Source organism: Erinaceus europaeus, chromosome 6, assembly GCF_950295315.1.
Source record: "Erinaceus europaeus chromosome 6, mEriEur2.1, whole genome shotgun sequence".
In the NCBI taxonomy this organism is placed as follows: domain Eukaryota; kingdom Metazoa; phylum Chordata; class Mammalia; order Eulipotyphla; family Erinaceidae; genus Erinaceus; species Erinaceus europaeus.
In genome coordinates, this window is record NC_080167.1 from 68271384 (window position 1) to 68288550 (window position 17167).

Sequence of the window (17167 nt, forward strand, 5' to 3'; positions counted from 1 at the left end):
TGGATCAAATTTGCCGACTGACTTCCACCTGGCTTAGAGAGTGGCTTAGCTGGCCTCACCTGTGCTGTTTGTGTCTCTTAGGGCTCTGAGCACCAGGGCTCTCTCATCCTTTCTTCTTTTTTTGCCACCAGGGTTATCGCTGGGACTCGGTGCTGGCACTATGAATCTACCACTTCCAGTGCCATTTTTACCTCTTTCTCTCTCTCTCTCTCTCTGTCTCCAGGGTTATTCCCGGGGCTCGGTGCCTGCACCATGAATCCACTGCTCCTGGAGGCCATTTTTTCTCTTTTGTTACCCTGGTTGTTTTATCATTGTTGTGGTTATTATTATCATTGTTATTGATGTCGTTGTTGTTGGATAGGACAGAGAGAAATGGAGAGATGAGGGGAAGGCACAGGGGGAGAGAAAGACACCGGCAGACCTGCTTCACTGCCTGTGAAGCGACTTCCTTACAGGTGGGGAGCTGGGGGATTGAACCAGGATCCTTCAGCCGGTCCTTGCCCTTTACTCCACCTGCACTTAACCCACTGCGCTACTGCCCGACCCCCACCTCTCCCTCTCTTTTTTTATCTTGTTTTATTTGATAGGATAAAGAGAAATTGAGAGGAGGGGGAGAGAAACAGAAGGAGAGAGAGAAAGATAGACACTTGCAGACCTGCTTCACCGCTCGTGAAGTGTCCTCACTGCAGGTGGGGAGCGGGGGCTCGAACCCAGGTCCTTGCACATAGTGCTGTGTGAGCTTAACCAGGGGCACCACCTCCAGGCTCCTGGTTCTCTCATTCTTCACAGGTGTCTGTCAGTCGTTTTGATAGTGTTCTGACTCTCACTCAGACGTGGCTTTTATCATGAGGTGGGGCTCTGCCTCAGGTCAACAGCAGAACCGCCCATGAAGCCTTTTTTTTTTTTTAATTTTCTTTATTGGGTTTTTAGTGTTTTACAGTTGACAGTAAATACAATAGTTTGTACGTGCAAAACATTTCTGTTTTCCACGTAACAATACACCCCCCACCAGGTCCTCTGCCATCCTGTTCCAGGACCTGTACTCTCCCCGCCACCCACCCCAGAGTCTTTTACTTTGGTGCAATACACCAACTCCACAAGCTTTTTAAAGACAGTGACAAAACTGTTGAGTGATAATTCCTGTTAGGCGATGTGTCTATTTCCAGAACGGCAGCAAGGGCCTTTCTGCTATTCTCAGCATTGTACGGACTTCACCACCCATCTTAGAGCGGCTCTGTCATCTCCAGAGAGGCTCTGCATCCTTATTACTGGCTTCTCCTCATGGCTTCACAACTCCCAAACGCCTGTATTTCAAACACTGATCAGCTCGCCGTCTTGATAGATCCGGCTCTTGGCATTTCAGAGGGAGAGAGAGAGAGATAGAGAGAGAGGGAGAGGGAGAAGGAGGGGGAGGGGGAGGGGAAGGGGGAAGGGGAAGGGGAAGGGGAAGGGAGAGGAAGAGGAAGAGGGAGAGGGAGAGGGAGGGAGAGAGAGAGAGAGAGAGAGAGAGAGAGAGAGAGAGAGAGGATAGTTAGTCCTTTGTGGCTGGATTCTCTCAGCGTGGTATTTTCAGTGCCCCGGCATTCCACTATTCTGAGATCTACAGGGTGCATGATTAGCCACGGAATGGAGACCCTGGTGCGTTCAGCGGTTGGTGTGCATTTGGCAGTGAGAACACAGACCAGCTGAAAGGGTGGAGTTTGGGTTATCAGGGCGGGGTTATCACACATGGCTTTTTGGTGGGCTACTCAAAAGAGATGAAAATGGTGGTCTGTTTCAGAATTTTCACAACTGCACTCACCATCACCATACTTCTTAATCTTTGGTGACTGCCAAAAAAAACAACCCAGTAGATTTCCATTTTTTAAAAACTTTATCAAAGGACTGTTGGTGGTATAATTGGTTAAGCACACATAGTACTAAGTGCAAGGAACTGAGCAAGGATCTGTGTCCAAGCCCCCGGCTCCCCACCTGCAGTGGGTTCACTTCCTAAGTGGTGAAGTAGGTCTGCAGGTGTCTATATTTCTCTCTCCCTCTCTATTACCCCATTCCTCTTTCAATTTCTTTCTGTCCTATGCAGTAAAATAGGAAAAATGGCCTGCAGGAACAGGGGATTTATAGTGTTGGCACCAAGCCCCCAGCAACAACCCTGGAGGAAAAATTAATTATTGGGTAGAGGCAGAGAGGAATTGAGAGGGCAGAAGGAGATATAGAGGGAAAGAGACAGAGATGCCTGCAGCCCTGCTTCACCACTTGCAAAGATTTCCCCTGCAGGTGGGGACCAGGGTCTTGAACCTGGGTCCTTGTGCACTTGTAATGTGAGTGCTTAATGGTCCCCAAACCATTTAAAAAAAAATTAATTATTTATTTTCCATTTGTTGCCCTTGTTGTTTTATTGTTGTAGTTATTATTGTTGTTGTTGTTGCTGATGTTGTTGTTGTTGGATAGGACAGAGAGAAATGGAGAGAGGAGGGGAAGACAGAGAGGGGGAGAGAAAGACAGACACCTGCAGACCTGCTTCACCACCTGTGAAGCGACTCCCCTACGGGTGGGGAGCTGGGCGCTTGAACCAGGATCCTTATATCGGTCCTTGTGCTTTGTGCCATGTGCACTTAACCCACTGCACTACCACCTGACCCTCTCCCAAACCATTCTTATAGCGTTTTATAAGGTTGCAAGATTATAGGATATTAATTCCATATTGTACCTGTCACCAAAGTTCTGTATCTCTGCCCTCAGAAAAGGTGGGACTTCAAATAGGGACAGTTCAAAACCAAACCCTACATATCAAATGCCGGGACTCAAAACTACCCAGAGGCTAGATGCGGTTGGATGGACAAAGAGAACCACCCAGTGAGGACCTGCTTGGGCTGACTCCCAGCTGTGCCCTGGGAGTGTGTCCCAGTGTCAGGGGGTGGTGCTGAGAAGAAGCTCAGAGCTCCTTTCAGGGCACTTTGATGAACCCACACGGGCCATTTCCTGTCAAAGTTCCACTCCTGATTTCCTGGCAGCCTTTGAAGGGTCTGAGACGCTACGACTATTTCAGTTTTCAGCCACAAGAAATTTAAATCTGGAAGCCAGTTTCTAGACTATAGAGTCTAACCACCTACCGACTCACTAAGGCAGAATGTCTGGCTGGTTTGAGCCTCTTTAGTGACGATGCCACTAGGTGTTCTCATCCCTGATCTCCAAGTGGACCTCAGTGAGGAATTTCACTCCCTCATCATTATTCCCGCCAACCGCTCCTGCCATGACCCTGGGGCCCTGCTTACCAGTGCCTGGATATTTACTGAGGTCTTGAGAAACCAACCACAGTTTGCTGCTGGGTGTGTAGAATCGGGGCTTGATTGTGTTGGCCTTGAACAGACATCATCCAGAGCCATGAGACAGGCACCTTGGGGCTGGCGGAATTCAAGACGCTTTGGCTGAAGATTCGCAAGTATCTGGTAAATCTCCCTCCCCCTGTTGGGTGCCTTCTTGATTCTGGCCTCTTTCCCCTGCTCTGTTTCTAGTGCCCTGCCCTCCCTACTAGTCCTTTTTACTCTGTTGTCATTCCCCCCACCCCGACCAAGCCCCCAACTATGGTTCAAAGCCACACGGAGTGGCCTGGTGAAATAGCTCCCCTTGGTGTGTACAACCCAGATGTGAGCCTGGCCCCCACCACACTGGAGGAAGCTCTGGTGCTGTGATTTCTTTCCCTCTCTGTCTCTCTATCTGAAAAAGACTGACTCTGAGTAGTGAAGTCCTGACAATGACACAAATAAATATGTGAATAACTAAACCGGCTTGAGAAGGCCAGAGACTTCTCATGCCTTGCACTGCACATAGAATACCATCCCACACCCCTTTGGATTCCTCTAGGCTGGCAAAGGATCAAACATCAGACAGACTGGTAAGAAGAAAAAAAAATCCCCAAAGAAATTTAATAATGGCGGGCCAGACGGTGGTGCACCTGTTTGAGCTTACACATTACAGTGTGCAAAGACCCAGGTTCAAGCCTCTCTCTGGTCCCACCTGCAGGGAGAAGGCTTCCCCTCCTCTCTCAGTTTCTTTCTGTCCTACCCAGCAACAAAAATAACAATAACAAGGGCAACAAATGGGGGCGGGGGGAAGAAGGCCTCCAGGATCAGTGGATTCGTAGTGCAGGCACCAAGCCCCAGCGATAACCCTGGAGGCAGAAAATTAAAAAAGAAAGAAAGAAATTTACTAATAGCACAAGTAACCTCTGTGTGCCTTGGAGCGACACAGGAAGACTGAGCTGCTCTCTGAGCTGGCTTCAGACACCCCCTTAAATAGTCTCGACTGGTAATGAATACATGCGTATTTATACATGCGTAACATTTCTCAGTTTTCCACATAACAGTACAAACCCCACTAGGTCCTCTGTCATCCTTTTTGGACATGTACTCCCCCCCCCCCCACCCCAGAGTCTTTTCCTTTGGTGCAATACACCAACTCCAGTTCTCCAGTTCGGGTTCTACTTGTGTTTTCTCTTCTGATCTTTTTTTTTCAATTTCTGCCTGTGAGTAAGATCATCCCAGATTCATCCTTCTGTTTCTGACTTACCTCACTTCACATGATTTCTTCAAACTCCATCCAAGATGGGCTGAAAACAGTGAAATCACCATTTTAATAGGTTTTTAAATACAAACTGTTGTATTGACTGTCTGTTAATGTAACTGTTAATGTAAAACATTAACCCCCAATAAAGAAATTAAAAAAAAAAAGTCATGGCTGGGCCTGAGGGGGTGGCAGGTTGCCGGGGCGTGTACTGAGCGGGCAGGGCTGCTGTCTGGCAGAGTTAAGAAAAATTAATGGGCTAAGAAGTAGACCTTCTCTCAACAGCGAGGGAGCAGGCCTGGCACAGACGCCGTCTTTGCACACAAATGGCTCCTGGGCATGTCTTGGGGGTGGTGGAGAATTGCCCCTCTGTGTGCCTGGGCCCTCATGAGAGCTTGTCACTGGAAGGAAGAGGTCTCTTTCTTCTGGCCTCTGCCCCTGAGGGGGTCTGGTCTTCCCAGGTGGCAGTGGGGAGGAGAGATGACTTTGGGGGGGGGGGTGCTGCACAGCGGCTTGCTGCCTGGGGCTTCTCTCCCCCTTTAGGAGATCTTTCAAGAAGCTGATGTCAACCACTCGGGGACCATTGATGCCCATGAGATGAGGATGGCCCTCAAGAAGGCAGGTGAGGGTGTATCCCCTCCTCCAGGTCTTGGGACACTGCTCTGCCCACTTCAAATAGTTGTGACCATTCTGATGATCAGCATGGGGATGAACTCAGGTCTGTTGCCTGCCTGAGAACACAGGCTTGAAGACAGCTTTCCTGGTTCAGGCAGGAGGGCATGTGCCAGGTGGGTCTGTGCAGCAGAGCCCCTCAGACTCCCCCCAGGGGGTCTAACTGGGAAGGTGACTGAAGTCCCAGGGAACGGAGCTGGCAGAAGGCAGCCCTCTCCCTCTGGATTCTTCCCTGCCTGGCTGGCGAGAAGCCACACTGAGCTCCTGTGGGGGCTTCCCACCTCCGTAGTGCTCAGGAGACCCAGCTGAAGCTCAGACACCTGCTACAGCTGAGGAAACACAGTGGATGGCAACTTGAGGGGGGGGCGGTGGCCAAGTGGTGGTGTCTCTCTGTTTCTCTCCCTCTCTGTCACCTCCTCCTCTTTTAATTTCTCTCTGTCCTATCCAGTAAAATGGAAAAGATGTCCACCGGGGCAGTGGATTCATACGGCTGGCATTGAGCCCCAGAGATAACCCTGGAGGCAAAGAGAAAGACAAAGAAAGAGAGAGAGAGAGAGAGGAGACAGAGGGAGAGGGAGAGGGAAGAGGGAGAGGGAGAGGGAAGAGGGAGAGGGAGAGGGAGAGGGAAGAGGGAGAGGGAGAGGGAGAGGGAAGAGGGAGAAGGAGAGGGAGAGGGAAGAGGGAGAAGGAAGAGGGAGAGGTTGAGTGAAGAGGGAGAGACAGAGGGAGAGGGAGAGGGAAGAGGGAGAGGGAGAGGGAGAGGGAGAGGGAGAGGGGAGAGGGAAGAGGGAAGAGGGAGAGGGAGAGGGAGAAAGGAGACAGAGGGAGAGGTGGGATTCATTTAGAATTGGCCAAAGCCTACAATCCCGGGAAGCCAGGTGTGAGGCTTTTAGTGGGGCCAGAGGATGAGGGAACACGCCTGCTGGCACCCAGCGCTCAGGGTCACTGCAGCTGGATGGGCTGTGAGCAGCTGAGCAAGGACTGGGAGCATTCTGGCTGGCTGCCTGGCCAGACACCCTCCCCTCCCCCTGCCCCCAGTGGCCACCTGTGACCCAGGTCCCCTCTGCCACCAGGCTTCTCCCTCAGCAACCAGGTGCAGGAGACCATCGCCCTGCGGTATGCAGGCAGCCAGCTGGGTATCGATTTCAACAGCTTCGTGGCATGTCTGACCCGCCTGGAGGCGCTTTTCAGTGAGTCCCCTGTCCCAAGGTGCAAGGAGAGGCCTAGGCCACAGCGGGACAAAGCAAAGCTGGGGGTGGGGTGGGGGCTTCTGCCACGGGGACACCCTTGGGGGGGGAAGGGAAACAAAGGGATTGGGGCCAGTCACAGGCGCCACATCCAGGGGTAGAGGCTACCTGTTTTGGACACAAGCTGATGCTTTTCCTGCACTCTTGCTCTGTCACTGGGCCAAGGTGAACGGGTCCCAGCAATGTCCCCAGAGGGCGTCACCACAGCAGCTCCTGGATAGAAAAGGGGGTGTCCCCTGTGGAGAGTGATCTGGAAGACTCTCAGAAGACTAGATGTGGACCTACTCTAAGGCCCTACAATTCCTCTCCTGGGCATAGATCCTAAGGAACCCAACACACCCACCCAAAAAGACCTGTGTACACCTGTGCTCATAGCAACACAATGTGTAATAGCCAAAACCTGGAAGCAACCCAGGTGTCCAACAACAGATGAGTGGCTGGTCTAGATACACAATGGAATACTACTCAGCTGTTAAAAATAGTGAATTCACCTTCTTCACCTCATCTTGGATGGAGCTTGAAGGAATCATGTTAAGTGAGATAAGCCAGAAAGGGAAGGATGGATATGAGATGATCCCATTCATAGGCAGAAGTTGAGAAATAAGAACAGAAAAAGAAACACAAAGCAGAACTTGGGCTGGGTTTGGCGTATTGCACCAAAGTAAAAGATTCTGGGACGGGAGAGAGGGGCTTTCGGGTCCTGGTGCTGACGTTAGAGGAGGACCTGGGCTGGGGGGTGAGAGTGTTTTGCAGAAAAGTGAGAAATTTTACACATCTCAACAACTATATTTACTGTGAAATATTAACCCCGCAATAAAAAAAAAAGGAAGGAAGTAAGGGGAGTATCTGGGCATGGAAAATGGCTGCAGAGGGAAGCTTGTGGGCAAGCTTCAGAGAGGAATAGGTGGGGCCTGGCTTTGGAGAGACAGGTGAGAGTGACAACAGATTCCCTTTTCTCCCCCAAGGTTATCATGGGGGCTGGCTCAGTGCTGCCACTATGCATCTGTGGGTCCTGGAGGCCATTTATTTCCCATTTTATTGGATAGGACAGAGAGAAATTGAGAGAGGAGGGGGAGCTAGAGGGGAAGAGAGAGAAAGACAGATGCCTGCAGACCTGTTTTGCCACTTGTGAAGTGTCCCCCCTGCAAGTGGGGAGGTTGGGGCTTGAACCAGGATCCTTGAGTAGGTCCTTGCAATGTGCCACCACCCGGCCCCCGTAATAGTCCATCCTTAGGAGTTCTGGGTGGGGTGGGGGGAGTTGTGCTTATTCACAAGGAGAAGGAGGGTGCGGTCAGTCAGGGACACAGTCACAGGACGCATGTGCAGACTGCAGTGGGGATCGCCAGGCCCTGTACCACAGGACAGGGGGCCCCATGGTGTGGCCTCCCCTGAGCCCTGCCTGGCCCAGGGTTAAGGAGCTTGGCGGCTCAGCCGCTGAGAGTGAACTGTCACCTTCTCCTTGTTGTGGGAGCCAAGATGTTACCTGGGACCTTTCCCAGCTCCCTCCCCATTCTGTGATTCAGCATGGAGCCTCTGGAAAGAATTCCAGTTTTCTTTTAGTTGTGAGGTAGAAATGGTACAGAAATGGAATTCAAGTACAGAGGATGACTCAGGGAGAGGGGGTCCCTGAGGGCCTGGGGAGATCCCCAAAAGGCCTCTTCGTGCAAAGGTCCCCCTCTCTCTCTCTTTACCCAATACATGTCACACCTGGGCCAGCTTCCTATTGGCTTTCTGAAGCCTCTGGTTGTGCCTCCTCACATCTCAGACCGTGTAGGGGTCACACTGAGAAAGAGAACACTGTCTCCTGGAGGGCCGTGTACCCTCCCTACCCTGAATGACAGGTGTCATCTGTCTCCTTGGCCTTGGGCTCCTGCCAGGGTTTCTTATAAGGGACAAATCTTCCTTTTGTAAAGGGGCAGGAGTTGGCAGGTCCTGAGAGGGAGAATTCCGTAGCCTGAGACCACACACGGGGGGCCCTCTACTGCCTGCTGGGAGAGTCCTGTGTCTTCAGAGGACATGGGACTTGAACTCACCACTAGACCTCTGTTCCCTCTGGCAGAAGGCCATCTGCTGAAGTCTCACCCAGGATGCTGCACCTAGAACGAGATGATCTAAGTGGGAACTGGGGGGGCAGGGGGCACAGGGAGAAGGGGTGTCAAGGAGGAGGGGGTGGGGCAAGAGAGAACTCTTAGGCATTTCTGGAGCCCAGAAGCTTCGCTGCCTGATCACATTCCTTGTTTGGCTTTTCAGAGTTGTTCAGGCTCCTGGACAAGGAGCAGAAGGGGACTGTGCAGCTCTCTCTGGCCGAGGTGAGTGGCTGCTCCAAGCGGGAGGCCCTTGCGCAAGTCTCCTGAGGTCAGGTGGCATTTATTACCATGACTGGCTCATTTTCATGTGAATACGGCCCTGGGAGAAGAATGTGATTGCCATCCAGTCACTGCTGCACTCACTCACACCCTTCTCAGGGCCCAAGGCCCCGTTAACTTGAGTGGAATTGTGGGTGGTGTGGATAATAGAAAGAGTATGATTCCTCCTCAGCTGCCTTACATTAGCATATGTAAGGACAAGAGAAACAAAAGATAAGTCACTGTAAGGTCAGATGAAGAGCTCCAGAAATAGATGTTTTGCTGTGTATAAGTTACACAGCGCCTGGTAGAAGCAGACAACATGTCCCAACACCCAGGCCAGGAGGGGCATAGCCCCTGACCTTCCTCTGAGGAACCAGAGGCCCAGGAGCTCCGCCCAGTTACCTGGCCAGGTGGCTTCCTTTTCTTTTCTTCTTTCTTAAAATTTTTTTAATTCTTTTTTTAAATGTTTATTTTATTTATTTATTCCCTTTTGTTGCCCTTGTTGTTTTTGATTGTTGTAGTTATTATTGTTGTTATTGATGTCATTGTTGGACAGGACAGAAAGAAATGGAGAGAGGAGGGGAAGACAGAGAGGGGGAGAGAAAGACAGACACCTGCAGACCTGCTTCACTGCCTTTGAAGTGACTCCCCTGCAGGTGGAGAGCCGGGGGCTCGAACTGGGATCCTTCTACCGGTCCTTGCGCTTTGTGCCATGTTCGCTTAACCCGCTGCACTACTGCCCGGCTCCCTTATTTATTTATTTATTTATTTATTTATTTATTTATATTGCCACCAGCGCTATTGTTGGGGCTTGGTGCTGGCACTACAAACCCACCACTCCCAACTGCCATTTTTTTCCCCTTTGTCAGTTTTATTAGATAGGAAAGAGAGAAATTGAGAGAGGATGAGGAGATCAAGAGAGGAAGAGAAAGACAAACTCCCGCAGACCTGCTTCACTGCACACTTATAAAGCTAGACCTCTACAGGTGGGGAGTGGGGACTTGAACCCTGGTTCTTAAGCTTGGTAATATGTGTGCTTAACTGAGTGCGCCACTGCCCGGCCCGCTAACTCCTTTTCTTACAGTCGTGAGGTAAGAATTGTGCAGAAGTCGTAGTAAGGTGCAGGGACAGCTCAAGCAAAGAAGTTTCCCCAGGGCTGGAAGAAAAAGGCCTGTGTATGTGCAATTGTTTCCCCCTTCCTTCCTCCCTTCCTTCCTCCCTGCCTCTTTCTTTCTCTCTTTCTCTTTCTTCCTTTTTGCCTTTTTAAAAAAAATTGGGGTGAGGATGAATGGTTTACAGTAAATATAGATGTTGGTACACACACAAAATTTTTTATTTTCAAAAAAAAATTTTTTTTCTGTTTTCTGCCAAACTTTTTCACCCTCAGCCCAGGTCCTCCTCCACCATTGTGCACCAGGACCTGAAAGCCCCCCAGTGCCCCCCTCCCCAGAGTCCTTTACTTTGGCGCAATGCCCTTATATAATACCCAAGTTCTGCTTGCTGTTTTCTCTTCTGCTCTTACTTCTCAACTTCTGTCAGTGAGTGAGAGCATCCCATAGTCATCCTTCTTTCTGGCTGATCTCACTTCATATGATTGCTTCAAGCTCCATCCCAGAGGAGGTAAAGAAGGTGGATTCATCATTCTTCACGGCTGATCACATCCTTCCTTGAAACCTCACCTACACCACACCTGACTAGCTTTCCAGTGGTTGGCTCAGGTGTCCAGGTGTGGCTACTTTATTAAAGCCTCCTCCCACACTATGCAAGGTTCTTTCTTAGTGCTTTTCAGAGACAGTCCCACTCCCATTTCCATGTGCTACTTTTTAAATCTTCCCCAACTAGTATGGAGAAGTATGTGCTGGAGTGCAACAAAGTGTCCGTACTCCAGATGCTTGTGGGATGCTGGTGGCTTCCAGGTCCCCTGTCCCTGTGCTGATCCCGACATCACCACCAGCTCCCAGAGGAGCAGTCCGCCCATCTGGTCTCCTTCCCTTGCAGTGGCTGTGCTGTGTGCTGGTCTGATGCAGAGATCCGACTCCGGTGACGCTCCCTGTTGGCCTGCCTTCCTTTCCTACCCCTTCTTTCTGGGTTTGTCAACACTTAGCCCTGAGTGGTGTGACCCCCCCTTCACCCTGAGATCCTGAGTTTCCACCCCAGAGGGATCTGAGGAGCCCCCAGATTTGGTCAGCAGTGTCTGGGCAGACCCCAGGACCCAGTGGAGGGCAGGGTGATTAAAGTGGTGGGCAACGAGCTTTGGTCTTTCTCCAGTGACTGACTCCCTGAGGGGACCGGGATCCATGAGGGGAAGGCTTGTCGGGAAATGGCTTCTTCCTCTCCAGGGTGCTGAGAGGCTGGGTATGTGAAGGGAAGGGAGTCCCACCAGGTAAAGCTGCCTGTGGCAGTGTCGCAGGAACCTGGCCTCAGTGCTCTCCAGAAGGGGCTGGGGAGAGGGTGGGCTGTGGGGAGAAGGGCTCCTCTTCCTGGCTTGCCTGAGGAAGTAAGTGTTTCTAGGAGGGAAATAGATGCTCCAGCCAGTGCCCTCGTGGGTCGGTGAGAACAGAATTCACAGGAGCAGCCTTATAAACAGTGGAAATGTATCAACACTTCTCAGGTCTCTGGAACTGGGAGACTGTGATTGGGGTGCCAGCATGGCCAACATGCCCCAACAGAGGCAGGAAAAAAAGCACCTGGCAGGGGAGACAGCTTAATAGTTAGTTATGCAAACAGACTCTTCTGCCTGAGACACAAAAAGAGCCAGGCTCAATTCCCAATGCTACTGAAAGAAAGGTAGAAAGGAAGGAAGAAGGAAGGAAGAAAGAGAGAGAGAGAGAGAGAGAGGGAGAGAGAGAGAAAGGGGGAAGAGGAAAAAGAAAGGAAGAATGAAAGAGATAAGGGAAAGAGAGAAAGGGAGGGAGAGGAAGAGAAAGAAAGGGAGAAAGGAAGGAAGGATGAAAGAGAGAGAAAGAAAAGGGAGAGGAAGGAAGAGAGAAAAAAAGAAAGGAAGGAAGAAAAAGAAAGAAAGAAAGAAAGAAAGAAAGAAAGAAAGAAAGAAAGAAAGAAAGAAAGAAGGAAAGAAGGAAAGAAAGAAAGAGCAAGTCTCCAAGGGGACAGCTCCCTGCCCTGGCTCTGCCCCTGGGCCCAGGTGTTGACAGGGAGGGAGGGAGGAAGGTCATGTGTGGGCAGCAGTGTGGGGAGAAGGCATGAGTGTGCCCTCTGCTCTCCATCCTGAGGGAAGGTCCCTGTGTCTAGGGAGGGCGACCCAGTCTCTCACTGGGGGCAGCACCTGGAGAAGGAGGCACACCCAAGGGGAAGGGGGTACTTGGATTTGGCACTCCTGGGACTGCTGGGAGCCTGTGCTGGGCTCACCCACTGATTAATTGTAAGGTGTTATGGGGGATGAGATAAGTCAACTGGAGGGAAGGTGGTGGTGCACTTGATTGAGTCATACATTGCCATAGGCAAGGACCTGGGTTCAAGCCCTTGCTCCCCACCTGCAGGGGAGACACTTCATGAGCGGTAAAGTAGGCCTACAAGTGTCTCTCTTTCTCTCTCTCTTCCCCTTCCCTCTCAATTTCTCTCTCTCCTAAAATCAAATAGAAGGGGAAAAATGACCTCCAGGAGTGGTGGGTTCGTATATAGTGCTAGTGCCGAGCTCCAGTGATAATCCTGGTGGGAATAAAAATCAATCAATGAATCAGTCAATCAAGGGACATTGTTCCAGCCACTGTGGGCCTTAGGAAAGCTAGTGAACAGCTCACTTGGGGAGTGTGCTGCTATGCCATTAGCACGACCCTGGTTCCCACCACATCAGAGGAAGCTTCATTGCTGGGGGCTCTCTGCCTCTCTGTCTCCATCTGAAACCCCCGCCCTCTACCTGCCAGAGCTCTGCTTTACTTCTTCACAGAATGGACATTATCCACGCTGTGATCTTATAAGCTTCCTACATCTCCTCCTGTTAAAATTGTTCTGCTATGATTTATTTATCAAGCCACACTGTCATTTGTGTATTTATTTACACCTTCAGATCTTACCCATTCTCAGTCTTACTCAGATCTAATAAAAATTAAAAGAACCATACGTGGAGCCCCGCTTCGATTGGAATAAATGTGCCCGGTGTTGTTGTCATGTTCATTTGGTCTGATGCTGCTGGGGGCCTTCTGGTTGTAGTAGCTCCCAGCTGTGTTCTGCTTCGCACACTGGACATCTCTCTGAAGATGAGGTTTCAACAGTCATAGAACTGCTACCCAACTGCACAAAGTCAGCAACGAATTTCAATCACACCTAATCATCTGTCTGTAGTCACATCTTTTTGACTGACTTAAGGTATCTTCTGACAGTGGGTGTGTTTAAATGGTGATGCAGGTGGGGGTAGATAGCATAATGGTTATGCAAAGAGATTCTCATGCCTGAGGCTCCAAAGTCCCAGGTTCAATCCCCCCTCCCCTACCACAATAAGCCAGAGCTGTGCAGTGCTCTGGTGTTTCTCTCTGTGTCTTACACTCTTTGCATCTCTCTCAAAAAAACATAAATAAAAATAAAATATTTTAAATGGTGATGTGACTGGTGTCTTCACCTTCCCCATTAAATTTGGGATGATCTTCCCCCTTTTAAAACAATCTCCACACTCCTGACTGGTGAGTGAAAGGTTGGCTATATAAATCTGTCACAGAGTGTCAGCTTGGCCCAGTAAGAGGAGGTGGAGGGCTTTCCCCAGGGCCACCCAGGGATCACAGGGAAGAGGTTCTGTGCCTCTGCTTTTCCTCCACATGCCATTCTTGGGGTGGGGCTCCCTTGACTTCAGGACTGTTGGGGCTGGAGGCCCCATTCTGGGGTTGGCACTTCCCTTTGCTCAGACCTCTTTGAGTTCCTGGGAGCCTGGTCCCAGCTGGAGACATCTAGATTCCTTCTAGAATCCTTCCTGCTATGACTCTAGCTGTTTCCCGACCCCTCTAGGCAGGAAAAGAGCCTGCAGCAGGGTCTGTCCCCGGAGACCAGAGAGAGTGGTGCAGGCACCTACTGATGGAGGAGGAGGAGGAGGGGGTGGGGAAGGCCTCAGGAAGCCACTCACGAGGCCTCAGGGAAGCTCTGTGTCTGCTTAAGGGGCCCTGCAAGGTGCAAATAAGTTGAGTTCACACATTACAGTCCTCAAGGACCCAGGTTCAAACCCCCAGCCCCCATGAGCTTCATGACTGTGAAGCAGTGCTACAGGTGTCTCTCTGTCTCTCTATCTCCCTCTTCCCTCTCAGTTTCTGTGCCTATCAAAAATACATGTACAATCCATAAAAGAACACACACACACTCACCCACACACATACTCACACTCACACACACATAGACACACACACACACACTCACACATACACACACACTCACACACACACAACACACACACTACTTCTGTTTGGTCCCTAGGCTCTTCCTGAATTTCAGTGGGGGCTCTCCCCAAGGGTGGGCTCTGAGGGCAGGGGCCACACTGCTCCTGGGAGATGAGCTGGGGTGAGAGGAAGGCCTACTGACCACCTCAGCACCACTGTGGGCTGGCTTATAGGGACCCCCAGCCACCAAGCTTGACCCAGGAGACAGCACCCTCCAGGCCCCTCTGTCCTTGGGTGCAGGTCCCTGTGGAGAAGGTCAGGGGCTACTCCATCCAACTAAGGGGGGAGGGAGAAGGGCCTGGGGAGGCGGCGAGAGGGAGGACTCCTAGTTCCTCAGCAGCTGGCATCTGGGGGCTGGCAGCCAGCCAGAAAGGCAATGACAGAGGACCGCTGTGTGATTAAAAATCCTCACCTCTGTGGCTATTGTGAAAGACAAGGATAAGCATGGGGTGATCTCAGCCAGAGACAGAAGTTGAGAAATAAGAACAGAAAGGGAAACACACAACATTGTGAACTTGGACTAGGTCTGGTGTATTGCAGCAAAGTAAAGGACTGGGGGGTTGGGGGCAGTGCAGGGGGGCAGTGCAGGGGGGCTTTCGGGTCCTGGTGCATGGTGGAGAAGGAGGACCTGGGCTGGGGGAAAAGAGTTGGGCAGAAAACTGAGGAAATTTTATGCATGTACCAACAACTGTAAACCATTAACCCCCCAATTTAATAATGCATTAACATACACATATATACTCTATGTTTATACCTACACGTATATATTATCATTGGTCCAAAAAAAACCAAGTCTCATTAAATTTAGAATATATAATCAAGGAAAAAAAACCCTCACCTTTGAAATGCAAATAAAGGCTTCAGTCTCCAGCCTCCCACCTCCCCAGACCTGGGGCAGCACCTGCCCAGATAAAGGGAGGGCACTGCACAGAGCAGGCCTGCGGCTCTCTGGATGGCCGCTGGGGCAGAGAGAGCTCACTGTATGGGGAGTGTGGGGAGCCAGCCCTGCCGCTCACACCCAGGTTCAACCCCTGACACCGCTCGGGTCGTGGTACCAGTGCCTCCCCCCCCCCAATAACTACATTTTACAAAGTGGCCCAGAGCAGTGGAATTTTGCTTGAGAGTCTCTGGCTCTAAAAACAACAGCAGCAGCAAAGACAAAAGCTATCGGCTGCATTTAATGCGCTTTAATCCTTTCGCTCATTCCATTCTCAGCACACGCCACACATCTGGATTCTTTCCCACGTGCCAGGCACCAGGAGACTAAAGCTTGAAGAGGAATAGAGAGCCGTGCTCGGGGAATGTGCACCGAGCTTCTAGGGCATGGAAAGAAGCCAGTGCGGGGGGCCTTGGGCGGGAGCCCAGTGGGTTAAGCGCACATGGCACATGGCGTGAAGTGCAAGGACCGGCGAAGCGGTGCAGCAGGTCTGCAGGTGTCTGTCTTTCCCCTTCTCTGTCTTCCCCTCCTCTCTCCATTTCTCTCTGTCCTATCCAACAACAATAACAACAACAACAATAAAAAAACAACAAGGGCAACAAAAAGGAAAAAATGGCTTCCAGGAGCAGTGGATTCATAGTGCAGGCACTGAGCCCAGAGAGATATGGCATGAACAGTCTTAGCGCTCAAATGCAAGGGACTCCAGGCAACCCCTTCAGCTTGGCTGGAGCTGGACAGCCTCACACTAAGTAACTGAAGAGCAAAAGTCCTGTCGGACGCCGGGCCTTGGACCGAGCCCCTGGGACGAGTCCCACTTAGAAAGTGAAGAAGGACAGCCTGGAGTTTCTGTTTGGTAAGATGAGAGTCTCGGAGATGGAGGGGATGACACTGTGTTAAATGTCTAAAAGGCCTCCAGTGTTTGATTTTGTGTGTATGCATTTAAAAAAATTATACCTTTTTTAAAATCAAAATTTTATTTATTTATTTATTCATTATTGGATATAGGGAGAAACTGAAATGGGGAGGAGGAGGTAGAGAGGGAAAGAGACAGGAGACACCTGCAGCCCTGCTTCACTGCTCATGAAACTTTCCCCCTGCAGGTGGGGACCAGGGGCTTGAACCTGGGTCCTTGTGCACTGTAATGTGTGCGCTTAACCAGGTGTGCCGCCGCCTGGCCCTTGTTTATGCCTTTTTACCATTGACTAGATGGAGGAAGGAATAAAGTGATAAGTGGGGATACTGTCAGTGACCCTTGAGGGTGGGGCTCAAGCCTGTCGCCACTTCTAAACACCCCCATGTGAGCCCAGGTGACAGGAGATGGGATGGAGGAGTTGGGGGAGCTGAGTTCTTTGCGCCTGAGCTGTCCCCCCACCCCCACCCCCACCTCCACCTCCTAGCACTTTGGCTTCCTGATGAGGAGGCCTGGAGGCTGGGGCTGACCAGGCTAATTAGCCAAATGTGTTTTCCTCCCGTGAGCCTGTGTTTTCATGTTTGGTTCTGTGACAAAGAAGAGAATTTTCCAGCTAATTGGACCGATCTCTGGAAGTTTCTGGAAGGCTGCCAGTCAACACTGCTTTCCCAGGTCCTGAGGAGCCCTGGCAAGAGAGTGTGCAAGGCCGGCTGGGGCCAGAGTCCTTATTTTTAAAAAATAATATTGTATTTATTTACTTACTTATTTATTTATTGGATAGAGACAGGGAGAAATTGAGAAGAAGTGGGAGGGAGGGTGTCGTATGCTTTACATTGGTTTGTTCTAGCCCTCCCCCGCCAAGAGAATTGGATGAGTCCTGTTAATTTCGCGGGCCTGCTTGGCCCCGCCCCAAGGAACCCTGAGAGAGGGTTCCTGAGTCCGAGAGTTCCTGAGTTCCCGAGTGACAGAGTTCCTGGGTTCCTGAGTTCGAGAGTAAGAGAGAGTGCTTGTGCCGCCGCAAAGAGACAGCAGAGTTCTGTTTGGTGATTAGTTTGTCTTAGTTTGTGAATCGTTGTTCCTGAATAAAGAAATACAGCTTCCCTGCCCAGCCGTTGTCT

General features: G+C 50.8%; 1 protein-coding gene across 1 annotated transcript in view; it reads left to right on the forward strand.

Annotated features, from left to right (window-relative positions):
- LOC103119846 (calpain-8) overlaps nucleotides 1-11262 on the forward strand; it is a 49947-nt gene extending 38685 nt beyond the window's left edge. The window contains exons 17-21 of the mRNA XM_007530172.2: nucleotides 3378-3446; nucleotides 5104-5182; nucleotides 6306-6422; nucleotides 8730-8788; nucleotides 10826-11262. Of these exons, the coding sequence (XP_007530234.1) occupies nucleotides 3378-3446; nucleotides 5104-5182; nucleotides 6306-6422; nucleotides 8730-8788; nucleotides 10826-10849 (348 nt within the window). The 3' untranslated portion in view covers nucleotides 10850-11262. The remainder of the gene's footprint in view (nucleotides 1-3377; nucleotides 3447-5103; nucleotides 5183-6305; nucleotides 6423-8729; nucleotides 8789-10825) is intronic.
- Nucleotides 11263-17167: the final 5905 nt, after the last annotated feature.